The sequence below is a fragment of the Lutjanus erythropterus genome, chromosome 1 (assembly GCF_056507025.1).
Source record: "Lutjanus erythropterus isolate fLutEry1 chromosome 1, fLutEry1.hap2, whole genome shotgun sequence".
Lineage (NCBI taxonomy): Eukaryota > Metazoa > Chordata > Actinopteri > Lutjaniformes > Lutjanidae > Lutjanus > Lutjanus erythropterus.
The window spans coordinates 24,089,407-24,103,226 of record NC_139317.1 but is presented as its reverse complement, the minus strand read 5'-3'; the positions used below and the strand labels follow the sequence as shown (position 1 = coordinate 24,103,226).

At 38.4% G+C, this 13,820-nt stretch overlaps 1 protein-coding gene across 2 annotated transcripts in view; it reads left to right on the top strand.

Moving 5' to 3' along the window:
• Window positions 1-13,820, top strand: part of ap1g1 (adaptor related protein complex 1 subunit gamma 1) — a 28,065-nt gene that overhangs the window by 567 nt on the left and 13,678 nt on the right. Inside the window, exons 1-6 of one of the 2 annotated variants that reach the window (XM_084717525.1) lie at window positions 5-138; window positions 7,974-8,177; window positions 8,306-8,430; window positions 9,462-9,603; window positions 9,754-9,850; window positions 12,084-12,160. In XM_084717525.1, coding sequence (XP_084573651.1) covers window positions 7,977-8,177; window positions 8,306-8,430; window positions 9,462-9,603; window positions 9,754-9,850; window positions 12,084-12,160 — 642 coding nt within the window. In that variant the 5' untranslated portion in view covers window positions 5-138; window positions 7,974-7,976. Of the gene's footprint in view, window positions 1-4; window positions 139-7,973; window positions 8,178-8,305; window positions 8,431-9,461; window positions 9,604-9,753; window positions 9,851-12,083; window positions 12,161-13,820 lie in introns of those variants that run through there. The other variant, XM_084717533.1, reaches the window with a different exon arrangement.

The window sequence follows — 13,820 nt, the reverse complement described above, 5'->3', positions numbered from 1 at the left end:
TGGGACATGTCAGTGTAACCCTCCGCCTGCGGTAGATGTGCTGAGGCTGGAGTAGCCACCATTTTGCATGTCTAGTGTGTTCCTCCCTCCATTGCTAATAGAGACGATTCCAGTCATTTTCTGGCATCATTACGGCTAGTAAGTATATTCTAAGAATAATATGTCGGCAGAAATATATGAAAATGTCTTTACGTGTGAGTAATCATCCGTGGTTTGTTTGTATCTACGTTGACAACTCTCACTGTGGCGCTGCATAGGAAGTCGCAGCCCTCAGTGCACCGGGGTTGTGCCTGTCAGCAGCTAAGTTAGCTAGCATGGTTAGCATAGCACTATAGCTGTAGCCTTGCTAACTACCTGCTGGGCTAGGGATGTGAAGCTCAACAGCCATTTATATTGTGTGATTGTCCACTAAGCCACAGTCATCGTGACAGCACGTAATGCCAAATTTATATCATTCTAGCTAGCTAACATAATTTACATTTACCTCTTAGCTCAGATAGTATTCAGAATAGGTAATGGAGAAACTAACGTCAGGTGGCTAGCTAACGCCACAGAGGTCTCGCTAGCTTGATAATCCAAATGCTTCAAGAAGGCCTAAACTGCATCATGTCCTGATCAATCGGCGACCAGACTCAGGTGTCATGCCCAGCCTTAATGGCCTCTGGTTTCAGTTCGACAATATTGTCTTACGCTGTTGATGTAAGCTTTCATTTAACGAATTAATGTCAGCCAAGGTGACGCTACTGCTGTAGTGTCAACCTCATATGTTGCCCTTTCACTCAATATATTAGTGTTAGCTTGTTGTTAGCTGGCTTTTTACTAGGTGTAATTTGCGTTAGCTAAGAAACATTAAGTATTTGACGTTTGGGTCAAATCTTAGTAATGATATCAGACTTTCCAAAGCTTTTGGAAATCGTAAACATTTCAACAATACATCAACGTTTCGGTCGATATCCAGGAAGCTAAGGATAGCTAGCTTACTGTGTTGAGGACGTGGACTCCTTTTTGATCTAGTTTCACAAGTTAGTTACTTGGTGTTGACAACGTCTTAACTGAGAAGGTAACGTTAACATATGCCCATTTTTAATAATGCGTTTATTAGTCATCAGAGAAATACCTGTGTTCATAAAACAGTTTTGCGTTAACGTTAAGGAAGTCAGCTGTAAGTAGGAAGTGATCAAATGAGTAACTTATGACGTGCAGTATGGGTGATTCTTGTACATCTTTGTCGCATCTCTATTTGATAGTTAATGAAGATTTACGAACTGCCCTTCCAAAATATAAACTATCTTCTCCTTAAGAACCACTGTTTTATGGGTTACAGTTGTCTAATATTTATCGTATCTATGTTGAAAACAAGTCCAGGATTCAACAGAATCCAAAGTTGTCCTCTGATAAATAATTTGGTGTAATAGCATGATAACTGCATAACGTTATGTTTGAAACAAGACAGCTATGGCCTTTATAGAAACCATGTAACCATTAGCTTTGCTGACAGTATTGTGTTGACTAACTTTGTGGCAATACTTGAGCAGGTGCATTAAGTAGAGCTTTATTATACAGTATTGTCAGCAGTTATTAATCACACGCTATAGCAACATATTCATACTAGGCATTAGGGTTGCAAATTCTATGCATTTTCCTTAACTGATAGATTAACATGTTAACAATTAATGATTAATTGATGAATCATTAATAATTAAGATACAAAATGCATATCCTTTTCTCTTGATTCCAGCTGCACATTAGTTAGTGAACCAAAATTCATGGAGCACAAGCAATTTAAATGAACAAAATAATAAAACAATACGATTTACACTCCAAATGGCTGTTCTTGTCCTTATTCAACAAATGGCTCAGAAAATATCAAATGGGGAACAAATGGTGCCATTTTTAGTTCCAACTGTGAGAAAACCTGTGAGCTCTGGAGAAATAGTACACAAAACATTTGTTGCAATTAATGTTTAATCATTAACATCCCTATTTAGGATTGCGATTGTGTCAGGAGATCTGTCTTCCTTACACTGTGAAGTGAATAGCTCCACGGTTTGTTTCAAGATTCTCAAAGAATCTCAAGTATTGTAACAACAGGGGAGTGCATTATTTGATATGTTTGCACTACATGTTTTTGACTTTGCATTTCAATATTGTCAGTTTGCTGGTTAGCCAGTGGTGTATAGTCAACATTGCCATTTTCTTGAGTAGACATTTGAATACACAATAGCTGTTTTTTAATCTCACAGATGTTTTTTATTTTATTGTTTACTCCCTCACAGTAACAGCAGCACCACAAACTCAATGATGGAGAAAAATACTGGAAGAAGTAGCTTTACTAGTTGTTTTTCACCATTAGTGTTGGTTGCGTGGTTGTGTAAGCTTTGTCTCCTGGCTAGTTTGCAACCTAACATAGTTAAATACATAACTATTTGTATAGGTTAATTTAACGTTCAACCTAGAAACAGCAACTGGTGCTTTGTTTTACAGAAAGGATGACGATGACTGGGAGTTAAAGACATGAACTCTTGTGTGCAAACAAGTAGTTCTTCACTGTAACTCTATGATGCTATGATTTGTTGATGGTTTGTGATCTGTTGAGCACCTGCAAGACCCCTAAAGTCAGCTGTTAATTCACATGATTGCCAAATAGTAAGAATTTAGCTTAGTATGGCTCTCAACTGCCTTTATGGACCACCAGGCTTTGCACATAGGCTATACCTAAGGCTACTATATTCAAGTAATTTTACATACATTTAACAGTGTCTTCAACAGATTGAGCAAGGGGTAGCTATGAACATTGTATTCACAATCTAACATTTGTGGATCACTGTAACAGTCTGCCAGATTTTTTGCTCAGTTGTTCTGTACTCCACACAGATGTATGAAAAGAAGAAATGATGAATTCAGAAATCTGAGTCGGGATAAACTCTGTTTATTTGGTCTATCCAAAAAATGTGTACATGCAAAACACTCATTTGTCATAATATTTTGACTTTCAATTTCATATTCTCTTATTATTTGCATGGTGCAACATTTTACTGTGCATATAGGAAGAGGATATAAGCATAAAATAATGTAGAATACAGATTTTATTTCAATTTTACAGTTGCATGTTTGCTCTCTTGCTGTGGATTTATGTAAAATTATCAATCATTTATTGATTTGCACAATTGTTCACTTTGAGTTGGTGATATTAGAAGGAATGGAGTGATCTGTATTTCATTCATAACATCAGAGTGCATAGCTGAGCACTGAAGAGAAAATAAAGAGACGAAGTGCAGGTTCCAACGGCCAGGCAAATTGAGTAGGGAAAATGCTTCTCCCCAGTGGTGTCTCTCCACATCTTGCAGCTGTCTAATGATCTTTTTGTCCAGTCTAACTGCAGCTCTTCCCCAACTGAAAAGGGAGTAATGAATATTACATTAGAGCTTTCCATTTCTAACTATTGAATCCTCATGGTATTAAATAATCTAATGTAAAGTCTGTTTTGTATTTCTTAATGCTTTTAATATCTAGGATTTGCCAGGTTATCTGTTCCCTCTGGTGAAAGGGAGGTGTGGCATGCATTTTGCTTGTTGCTGGTTGTCAGGCTCTGGAAGCTGATCTAGGCTGGCTCTCCAAATCTCATGAGAGGAAAAGCTTGTTATGAACATTTCAAAGTACATGTAAGGTACATCCATATAGAACAGATGTGTTAATGATATAGCACAATCTGAATAAATGACCCATAGTGTTGGTCAAGTTGTTAATTGTATAAGGAAATGTTGAGGTCTTTGGAGCAATCACTCTGGGAGATCTTGCTAAAAATGAGATGCATGCAGAACTGTTGTTTAGTCATGGTGTGGTGCACATGTGATGAGCTCTGCTCCTTCCTCTTGTGACATACCTTTTTTTTTTTCCTTCAACTTTTTGGCGCAGGGCGTGTACTTGCCCCATTTGACATTGTCACACTTGGGCCAGATATCCTCAAGTACACTGAGCCATTTTGTCTGACAAAATCTGTGTGGACTGTAGTTACCTCTCTGTGTGATTGCCACCTTAATCTGTAACATGGCTATAGAGCAGAACAGTTCCCTGTTTGTCTCTGTAGTAAAGTTGAGTAAAGCTGACCTTGGTGAGTGAACCCTAGGCTGTTGCTGCCCAACTATTGAATAAGCTCAAGGCTCCCCGATCGTACGGTCTTTGTAATCCAGCTATGATATGCTCAGCCTCCCTTTAAGTCTTGTTTTTTAAACTAAAGACACTCTTCAACTTCCCAGAAATAGCAACAGCATTAAAAAGTAATGGCAAATCATACGTAATAATAAATATGTTGTGTTTTGATGGTAGAAGAATGTGCCTTTGTTCTGCAACTGCAAGAATGAGGAAAAGTAATTTAATCCACTCTCAACAGAGGCAGGATTTACCTTCTTTAATGTGTACACATTTGATTATAAGCACAGCAAGAGGCAGGGAGTCATGATTTATGGAGCCCAACACTAGGTCCATTCAGCTTAGGTAATTTAAATGGTGTTAAGACAGACAGTGGATCTCCAGCTTTATTAAAGAGTGGCCTTGCCTGACCACCCTCCCCATTCCTCTTTGATCACACACAGTGAATTCTTAGATTCTCTACAAACCACCTTATGCAACAAAGGATGCCCTCATTCCCTCGGTGTCTGGATCCTTATTTCTCTCTGTAGACTGGCATAGTTTCAAAGAATTTCATTTGATCTCATCAGTGATAGTTAATGATAAGAAAAAGTGGGGAAATATTCCTCTATGGACATTCAAATAAAGATAGTGCGGCCTCCACAGTATACAGATTGAAAAGAGGAGTAAGAGCATCTACATGTCTCTAAGACAAATTTAAATATGATATTGGGTTAAATTTAAAGCTCATTCTTCACTGTCACCTTAATCTATAAGTGCTCAGGCAAGTGTTAGAGTCTGTGTCATGTGGGAACGGGAGCTGGAGTTGATTTTCGGTGTAAGGCGCTCTGGCAATTAGCCAACTTAGGACCTAGTAAGATTTCCGTAAGTCTTTGGGCTGGTCTCTAGTGAGAACAGTGGCAGCAACATTACTGGATAAGACACATGCTTACAACATGGTTTCACATATAACTGTGTCACAGAGCCACAACACGAAGCTTTTCAGTCTTACACTGCATATAGTGTCACCCTTTGTTGCCATTGAAATTCATAGGTGAAAACTCCCTCAACAACAATATAAAATACATCATTAAGGTGGCCTGGGTAAGAATTCAGAACAGCTTTTCTGTGGTGTAGTAATTCAATAGGGGCCAAAAAAAAGCAAAATCTGTTTGTGTGACATGTTTTGTGTGTCTGAAATTCTCTAACTTATTGGATGATAAAACCAAAGGCAATCTGTGACTTCTAACGATCTTTAGAAGGTAGTTTGTTAAAGTCTTTGGAGATGTGTGAAAGTACTATCAATGCTCTCATATTTAGAAGAATCGCATTGTTCATGAGAAAAGTTGTGTATCACCAGTTTATCACATCAGAAGGTTTTTTAAGGGTCTCTGCTCTGTCCGAATGCCTTTTATGTTTCTGTCTACCAAAATAGATTTGCTCAGCAAGTAATTACCATCGTTTCTGTTGCTGTAGCAGCTTAATTATGTGCCGCATGCTGCTAGATAAAAGCCTTCATGAGATGGGAGACAAAATGTACCTCTTTCTAAGTCGAGGGGTCACCATTAATAACTTTTCAGTTTGATTAGAGGTGAAATTTCAATGTTGAATTGTGTCGAGTATATGCCAGACATCTGAGGTCCTGCCTGTCAACATTTACATTCACAGGTAACAAATTCCAAACCTTGTTTTAGATGTTTGTGTTGAATATTTTTAATTTAGTAAGAAAAGAAGCCCCATGATTGAAATCTGCTTTGAGAAAATGACAGATGCAGTCTTGCTTATGACAAATGTGGAATTAGCTGCTTACAGTTGGAAGGAAGTCAGGGAGCATTTTCATGGCATTTTATGATCATATAGTCCTGCTAAATAGAGATATTTATAAAGATATTGTAAGAATGAAGCCACGACACAGTGCTACAGAGACTGTACAAAACAGGGTTTGACATTAATTGTGGGCCTATGGTCCATGCCCACAAAAAATAATTCTGGCCCCCAGATATTCCATGTAGGTGGCGCCCTGTGGCCATGAAGTTTTACCCCCTTATTGTGAGCCTTTGCCAAAACGGAACAGTTCCCAAAACATCCTAATACTTTCACACCTTTTAGTTTAAAATTCTATAAAAACAGCGAACAGTACTCGTTGCTCGTTAACCCCCAATATGTCCGGTCTCCTGATAAATGGGTTTACAAAGCCTACTCAAACTGCTTACATGACCCTTACAGAGGAGCAAGAAACACAAAAGGCAGACTATGAAGAAATTAAATAGCAGTGAAAATTTAGAAGTGAATGGAAACAGGAGTTTGAGTGGCTACAAAATAACATATCTAAGGGCGGGATGTACTGCGGTGTCTGCCAGTTACTGCAGCTAACTTGTTTTTCATCAGAAATAGTGCCTTCAGGAAACACTACATCACAATAATGGGAAAAGTGGACAACACAAGTATCACATTTAAGGAAGGTTGTGTTAACTTGCATTAAATTGCCTTTACTGACTTTTTTCTAATTAGTGTACATTTGGGCCACCAAAACTGTACTTTACCAACCAAATATAAGGACTGGAGCCAGTGCTTAAAAATATTAGTGTTCTTTATCCCTGCAAAGAATTCAAAGAGACCTTTACTAATGCTTCCTTCCTGTTTGTCACTGGCCATTTAAACATAAATGCTAGTTTTCACCATAAACCACACATTTATAAAGTTCTATCTCATTGTTCCCCACTAGCTTTAGTTTTTAAAACTTTTTAGGCTACTTATGAAATGGTTGACTGATAGGATTTTTTTTTTAGGTCTATATAATGTTGATATCAAAAGAAAGACAAGTCATGCACAGTTCCATTATTCTATACAAATTACAATCTAATATGCATGGTTATCTTAGCCAGTAATATGTTGTTTTAGATGTAACTTTTGTTTGTTAATTAAATAGAAAAATACATTGGGTTGGTGCTAGCCAGCAACAGTTAAAGATTAGATTTGTTGTAATTTAGGAAGGGTGAACCATGTTGATGTCATCAGCTTTGTGAACGCAGGTGTCAGCTGATGCTGGTTGTCTTAAAGTGACCAATAATTGGCCTGATTCATTTTTCAACAGATTAATCAGTCTGTCAATATACTTACTGGAAAAAACACCATCAAAGAGTTTGATGATCTTAAATTAGTTTCTCAAATATTCCTGTAGAATACAACAGATTTGTGACAGCTTTGAGTCATGCCTTCACTTTGCCGATGTTGCCTCTTTTGTAAGTAAGCATAGTGACTGATTCTGTGTTTTTGTAAATGGTAACTTTTTGGGTGTTGGTACATGTAAACACACAAATTCATTCTCACAACTAAGCATGTACTTATAAATATTTAAACCTCTTCCTGTGGCTTAAAGCTTGTGTGCTCTCAGAAGCTTCTCCATGAGGGAATGGAATTTCACCTGCCAGTCTGCTCTCCCTCTGCACTTTTAATACTATTTAAAAATGCAGCTCTAAATGCAATAGTCATCTATTTGCCTTCTTAAGCCAAGTATTAATCATGGTTCATCATACTCTACTTGGTTTGTCACCCAAAAACACAATAAGTCCAGAGAATATGTTTACTTGCACTGCAGTAAAAATAGTAACCAGTACAGCTGGTCAGCAATTAAATTTCTTATCTGCTCACTGCCACATACTTGAACCAAGGTTGACATATTTTATTTGTATAAGTGTGATATAAGAAGCTGTGCTGCGAAGAGTTGTATTTTTCCTCATATTTTCTTCATTTGAGGTGTAGCTTTTCTGTATTGGTGTGGTCAACTCTGGTGCAAACCCTCAGGCAATGAGTGCTAACCTGTTTCTTTTCTTCATGTTTTCCAGAGAATGCCAGCTCCGATCAGACTGCGGGAGCTGATCCGGACTATCCGGACAGCACGGACCCAGGCAGAGGAGCGTGAGATGATCCAGAAAGAGTGTGCTGCTATCCGCTCGTCCTTTAGAGAGGAAGACAATACATACCGTTGCAGAAATGTGGCAAAGCTACTTTATATGCACATGTTGGGCTACCCAGCACACTTTGGGCAGGTATGTTTTGGGATGGGCAAAATTAATAAACAAAGATTTTTGGTTTTCTGTTGACCAGTGACGGAAGGATTATTTTTGCAAAGCTTATAGCCATCGGCAGTGTTGTGACATGATGACTTGTGTTACAGCTGGAGTGCCTGAAGCTGATTGCGTCCCAGAAGTTCACTGACAAACGAATAGGTTATTTGGGAGCTATGCTGCTATTGGACGAGAGGCAGGACGTCCACCTACTAATGACAAATTGCATTAAGAAGTAAGTGGAGGATCCTCAATGAATATATTTGATTCAAGGGTGTTGCTTTTTTGCAATTTACAGACACATGAATTTGTTACTGATAAAAGATGAAATTCTGTACTCTACTCTGTACTTTAAGAGCTGAGCATGAATCAGCTTTTTGGAGGCCGCAAACCTCCCTTACCTGGTACTCTCTAATTGCACAATGTGGTGTGACTTACAGACTATCCGCTGATTAATATCAGCCTACATAAGTCTAATATTTTTTGAGCGTAGGCATTAATGCTTTTCTTCATCATCTGTGGTATGAAAACATCAAAATACATTAAAAAAAAGCAGTGTCTCTCCTGCTGGGCAGTGGTCATTTTTTTCCATGGATGGTCAAGGCCTGCCCTGCTATGCCTTCACCATCCTGGGAAAAAGAAATGCTGCCAAGGCAGCACACTGGAGTCAGCTGATCTCTGCATCTGTCATTCGCTTCCATCACAGTTTGTTAATTTGTATCAGTGCAAAAAGCGGTCATCATTACAAATGAGTCATACTCCTCGTCCTTGCTCTGCAGGCACCACCCTCGCCTGAAGCATACAAATTATTTCTAACATATGTGAACATGTTTGATGTGGACAATCTCCTGATGCGTGCTGCATGTGTGAAAGGGCACATTTTGACGATGTCCGGACCTGATTCTTCAGATATAAATTTGAGTGCATATGTGAAAACAGCTGTGTGAACAGTTGTTTAAGACAATGAGGTGCTAATAAAAATGCTTAAAAACATGATATACAAAATGAACAGTAAATACTGTTAACGGTATGTACCAACTAACTGTGAAAAGTGAAGTGACTAACTTAAGGATGGAAAGGTCATTAAGTTTGCAGGTGAATGTAATGTGACTATAGCATTGATGGGAAGTAAACAGGCAGTTTGTAACATGGACATACATGACACTAGATTGTGCAAGTGGATAGCTGGAACCATCATGCAGATTGTTTCTTGTATGTATACTTTGTTGTTTCTGTGTCTTATTCGGCACTTTTTTCCCATTCCAGTGACTTGAATCACAGCACACAATACGTCCAGGGCCTGGCTTTGTGCACTTTGGGCTGCATGGGTTCCTCAGAAATGTGTCGTGACCTGGCTGGGGAGGTAGAGAAGCTGCTCAAAACATCCAACTCCTACTTGAGGAAAAAAGTAAGTCTCATTGTTGTCATGTTTATGTGAATACTTTAAGGCTCTAAAATCTGCGGTTGAGTTTTCACCCCTGCTAAACAGTTCAGTCAGAAGTGAAAAATTGTGTCAAAGGTTTGCCTTTTTCTTCACTGAGTGTTTATGTGTTGACAGGCGGCATTGTGTGCAGTTCATGTCATCAGGAAGGTTCCAGAACTTATGGAAATGTTCCTTCCAGCCACAAAAAACCTGCTGAGCGAGAAGAACCACGGTAAGTGTAAACGGTTTGTCAGGATGCAGTTGCTGGCTCCTAGGGAATCATGCCGACTTTGTCCTATTTCCTTTCACTCACACCTCTTTGCTCAGAACAGCTGGGCGGCTCGTGTCCTTTTTATGGTGTCCTTTACAGAGGAGAGTTGAATTAATGAGTCTGTCATAAACTCTGGGGCTTGTGTCTCCCCAGCATAGGGGAGACGTGTGACAGGGAAAGATTTTTTGTAACAGTGCTAAAATAGCTTGATCTTCTTTGACATTATGTGGCAGTGCAATAGTGATAGCTTCAGATAAGACAATTTGAAAATAGTTTTTGAAAGTAGTTTTTGTTTGCGGTTTGTATCAGTAACTAATCTGATCTGCAATGCACAGTAATACTGCTTTTTTCTGTTTTTTTTTACATACATACTTACATTTGGGTAGTAGCCGATACCGAGTACTGATACAAGTACGTAATAATGCCACTACAGCTCTTATAATGACTTTAAAGCATGTTTTATTTTCATCAGATGTTCCTTATTTTCTAAATGCAACAAATTAATGCTGCTTGCAGCTGCTAGTGTAACCATAGTTACTATCCACATTACACTTTTGGGTTATTTGTATAAAGTTACTGTGGTAATTTTGTGTTTTCTATTAAGCTGTGCATTTTACTGTGTACATTATATATTTCAGTAGGAATAATTCCACAGTATTATCAAGGACTTGCAGAATTAAGTTTACTGTTACATACAGTGTTACATAAGATATTTATTTAATCATTTACACCACTTTAAATATTTTAATTATACATTTACATGTGTAGTATTTAAGTTCTTCTTGGTGTCCATCTTCCGTCGAGCTAATTAGTTCCTACCTGCCATTGTTTAAGTGGGACAGGTATGAGTGTAACAGCGAGTGTTTATCCTGCTGTAAATCTGAGAGAGTGAAGTTGTGTGTACTGTACTGTCATGCTGTTTTGGTGACGATAAACAGGAGAATACAGAAGAGTACACAAAGTGAAGTTGTAGCCCACTTATTGCCCGCAGCCAGACGGACTAAAAAAAGCTGACGACCAAGAAAAGTGGGTTACAGACTTGTGGAAGCTGTGTGTTTTTTCTTTGTCTTTGGATTAATTCATAATTATGCGTATAGTAAGTGGGCCATCTAACCTATGCTTGGATAATGTATGTTTACACCCAACCCACTCAGTGATGTGAATAGGTTTTCACATAAATAAAAATTAATTACAGAATTGATTACTTAGAAAATATAAATTCAAAAAGTGTCTTAAAATGATAAAAGTAGTACATATTTATGCCTTGGTACTCACCTCCACTGCTGTCACTCAGGTGATGAGTTTTCAACCTTGTAACATTCAGATCAGGTCACCTGGAAATGATTAGCCTTTGTGATAATCTTATAGATTTATGATGCTGTCACCTGATGTCCTCTGCGGTTAATCATATATGTGCCAGTACATCATATTTTTTGACATCGTAAGTGTGATTAGTCACTCTGGATACTGGTACAAAGAAGTACAAGAGCAGAGCCTGCATGTTGGTGTATGTACCAACAGTTGGTGCAGACACACCCTTAATTATGCATAACTTAGAGCCTTCATAGAATTTAAAGGGATAAGTTACATCAAAAAGCCACTGTACAGTTGCCATGAAGAAATTACAGATAGAGACCAAACAGTTTTTTGTACCAGGCTGTAAACATATTTTTTTATGCTCTAAAGTTGGGCATTTTAAATGGGCTTCTATAGGGATTGAGTAGCTCTTGGTTGGTGCCCACTTGAGGAAGTACAGTTTTGGCACCTCTGCGTTGGCTTCACTTTGCAGCCCTGGAGGTTGCTGCATGATTCCAGCTGACAAAAGCGCTGTGTGGCAGTAACAAAGCATGATTATTCATTTCAATGAGAACACTTTATTTGTACAGGAGGGTTTCTAAGGTGTAAGCTCTGTCAAAAATAAAAAATTGATCCTGGCTCAACTTTTGTTGCAACAAAACATCATTTGGCAGCATACTGCATTGACCAATGAAATGTGTTTAAGTACATGTTTCTGCTAGATCAGTTTGTAATGTGAATGAATAATTCTACTGTTTACCTAAGTTGCAAAATCTCTGTGAAGGCAATGATAAGTATTCAGTGTCACAGATCTGCTACTTGAAGTAGTTGAAACTTAGCCATTCATGTCTACATATTCATTCAAAACAATTAACCTTTACTTTGTCTGTTCCCTCAGGTGTTCTCCATACATCAGTTGTCCTCCTCACTGAGATGTGTGAAAGAAGTCCTGACATGCTGGCCCACTTCAGAAAGGTACAAACAGATTCTCTTACCCCAAAGACCTTAAATGTAGTTACTTATGCATTTGTCTTAAGCTCACGCCACATTTCATTCTCCTTTTTGCGTACACATTTCCTTTTAGTACAGCTAAGGTAGACAAATGTGTTAAACTTTTGAGGCTTGGACTGTGCTGCTACAGGTTTTGTTCTACATTCAAAGTATGTCTCAGTCTTTTATCTCCTACCACTGTCTTTTCCTCTTGTATTTCAACTGCTGCTGTACCTCTCCTCCTCTAGGTGTTACAAAACTGTGCCAGAAGTACCACCCTCATGCTCATGATCTAAACATTATTTTTAAGCTCTCTGAAAGTGAATGATTTCCAGTTTCCCCTCCCTAACATCTACCTCATATTTTTTCTGTCATTTGTCTTTGTTACAATTCCTGCATTGTGTTAGAATGAGAAGGTAAGAGTACATTCTGATCTCATAGCTGGTGCATGCTGTAATTAGTAATCACTCCTCACAGTCACCTCAGACGTAACCAAATTTGTGTTGAGTAATGTCATGTTGTGCTTTAATTTTCAATTTTAATTTCTTTAACTTGTACAGTGATCATTATTATGTCAGTGTTTTGAATATTTACTAAAAGAATCTTTGGTCCATTTGTCAGATACATTCCTCACTATTGTTTTCAGTGTCATTATTTGCCTATTATGCAACTCATTGATCACTGTCTATTTAAAAGCAGTTGGGTGGGTGTGTTCACATAATTGCCACAGGTGTTGTCACCAGGAACAGATGCTTCCCACTGTATCTGTGTCACTGTTAGAGAGTAGCTTACTTGTCATGTCAGTAACTTTCTTAGGTCTGTATAATTGTGGAGAGGTGGTTTTCTGTATTGAGAAAGAACTAAGAGTCTGGCAGATGTAGTACTAGGTCATGTTAAGACAGAAGAGTTCAAAGGAATATATTTGTTTTCCTTTTGAAAATCTCACTCTGGCGTTTTGTGTGGCTAGTTTGTCTTATCGTATCCACAGTACAGGAGAAGAGTATATCAATTTCAAGTGACCTTGGTCTAGCACCTTTTCTGTCTGGTGTAACAGAAAGACTGGAAGCAGGCCGAAACAACACTAAAAATAAAGTAGGCCTTCTAACAACTTGCAGCCTGTTTTGTTTACATGCTGTATCTTGTTTGTGAATAAGGTAGTCACCATTACATCTAAGAATTTCCATGAACTGGGCTATTAGTTTCCATGGATGTACTAAGGAGAACTGGATACAGCATTGGAGGTGGACATCTGTTCATTCTTATGAGAGCTGCTCAGTGGCACGTGAAGCCAACTTCTATGTACGATATTTGGCGCAGGATTCCACGTTGAGCGGCCCATTGAATAAGCACAGTAGACTCACCGCAGCCAAACAGCTAACCTCCAGTTTAGCCCTCAGCAATGAAGCATGGGGATAAAATGATTTAATCTTGTGGCTCTCCTTGACTTTGCAAATGTTGTTGGACTGAATGGATCAAATCTTGATTGCAAAGCAAGTTATTTCATGGGAGTTGTGATGCTCAAAATATGTATCCACCTCTTTTTTTCACAATATTAGCTTATGGAAGAAGTCTTTTGGGGCTGCCACTGTGTTAAACTGGCTTTAAAGCCCAGTGCACTTCCTGAGGTCATGGTTGTTTCCCTGTT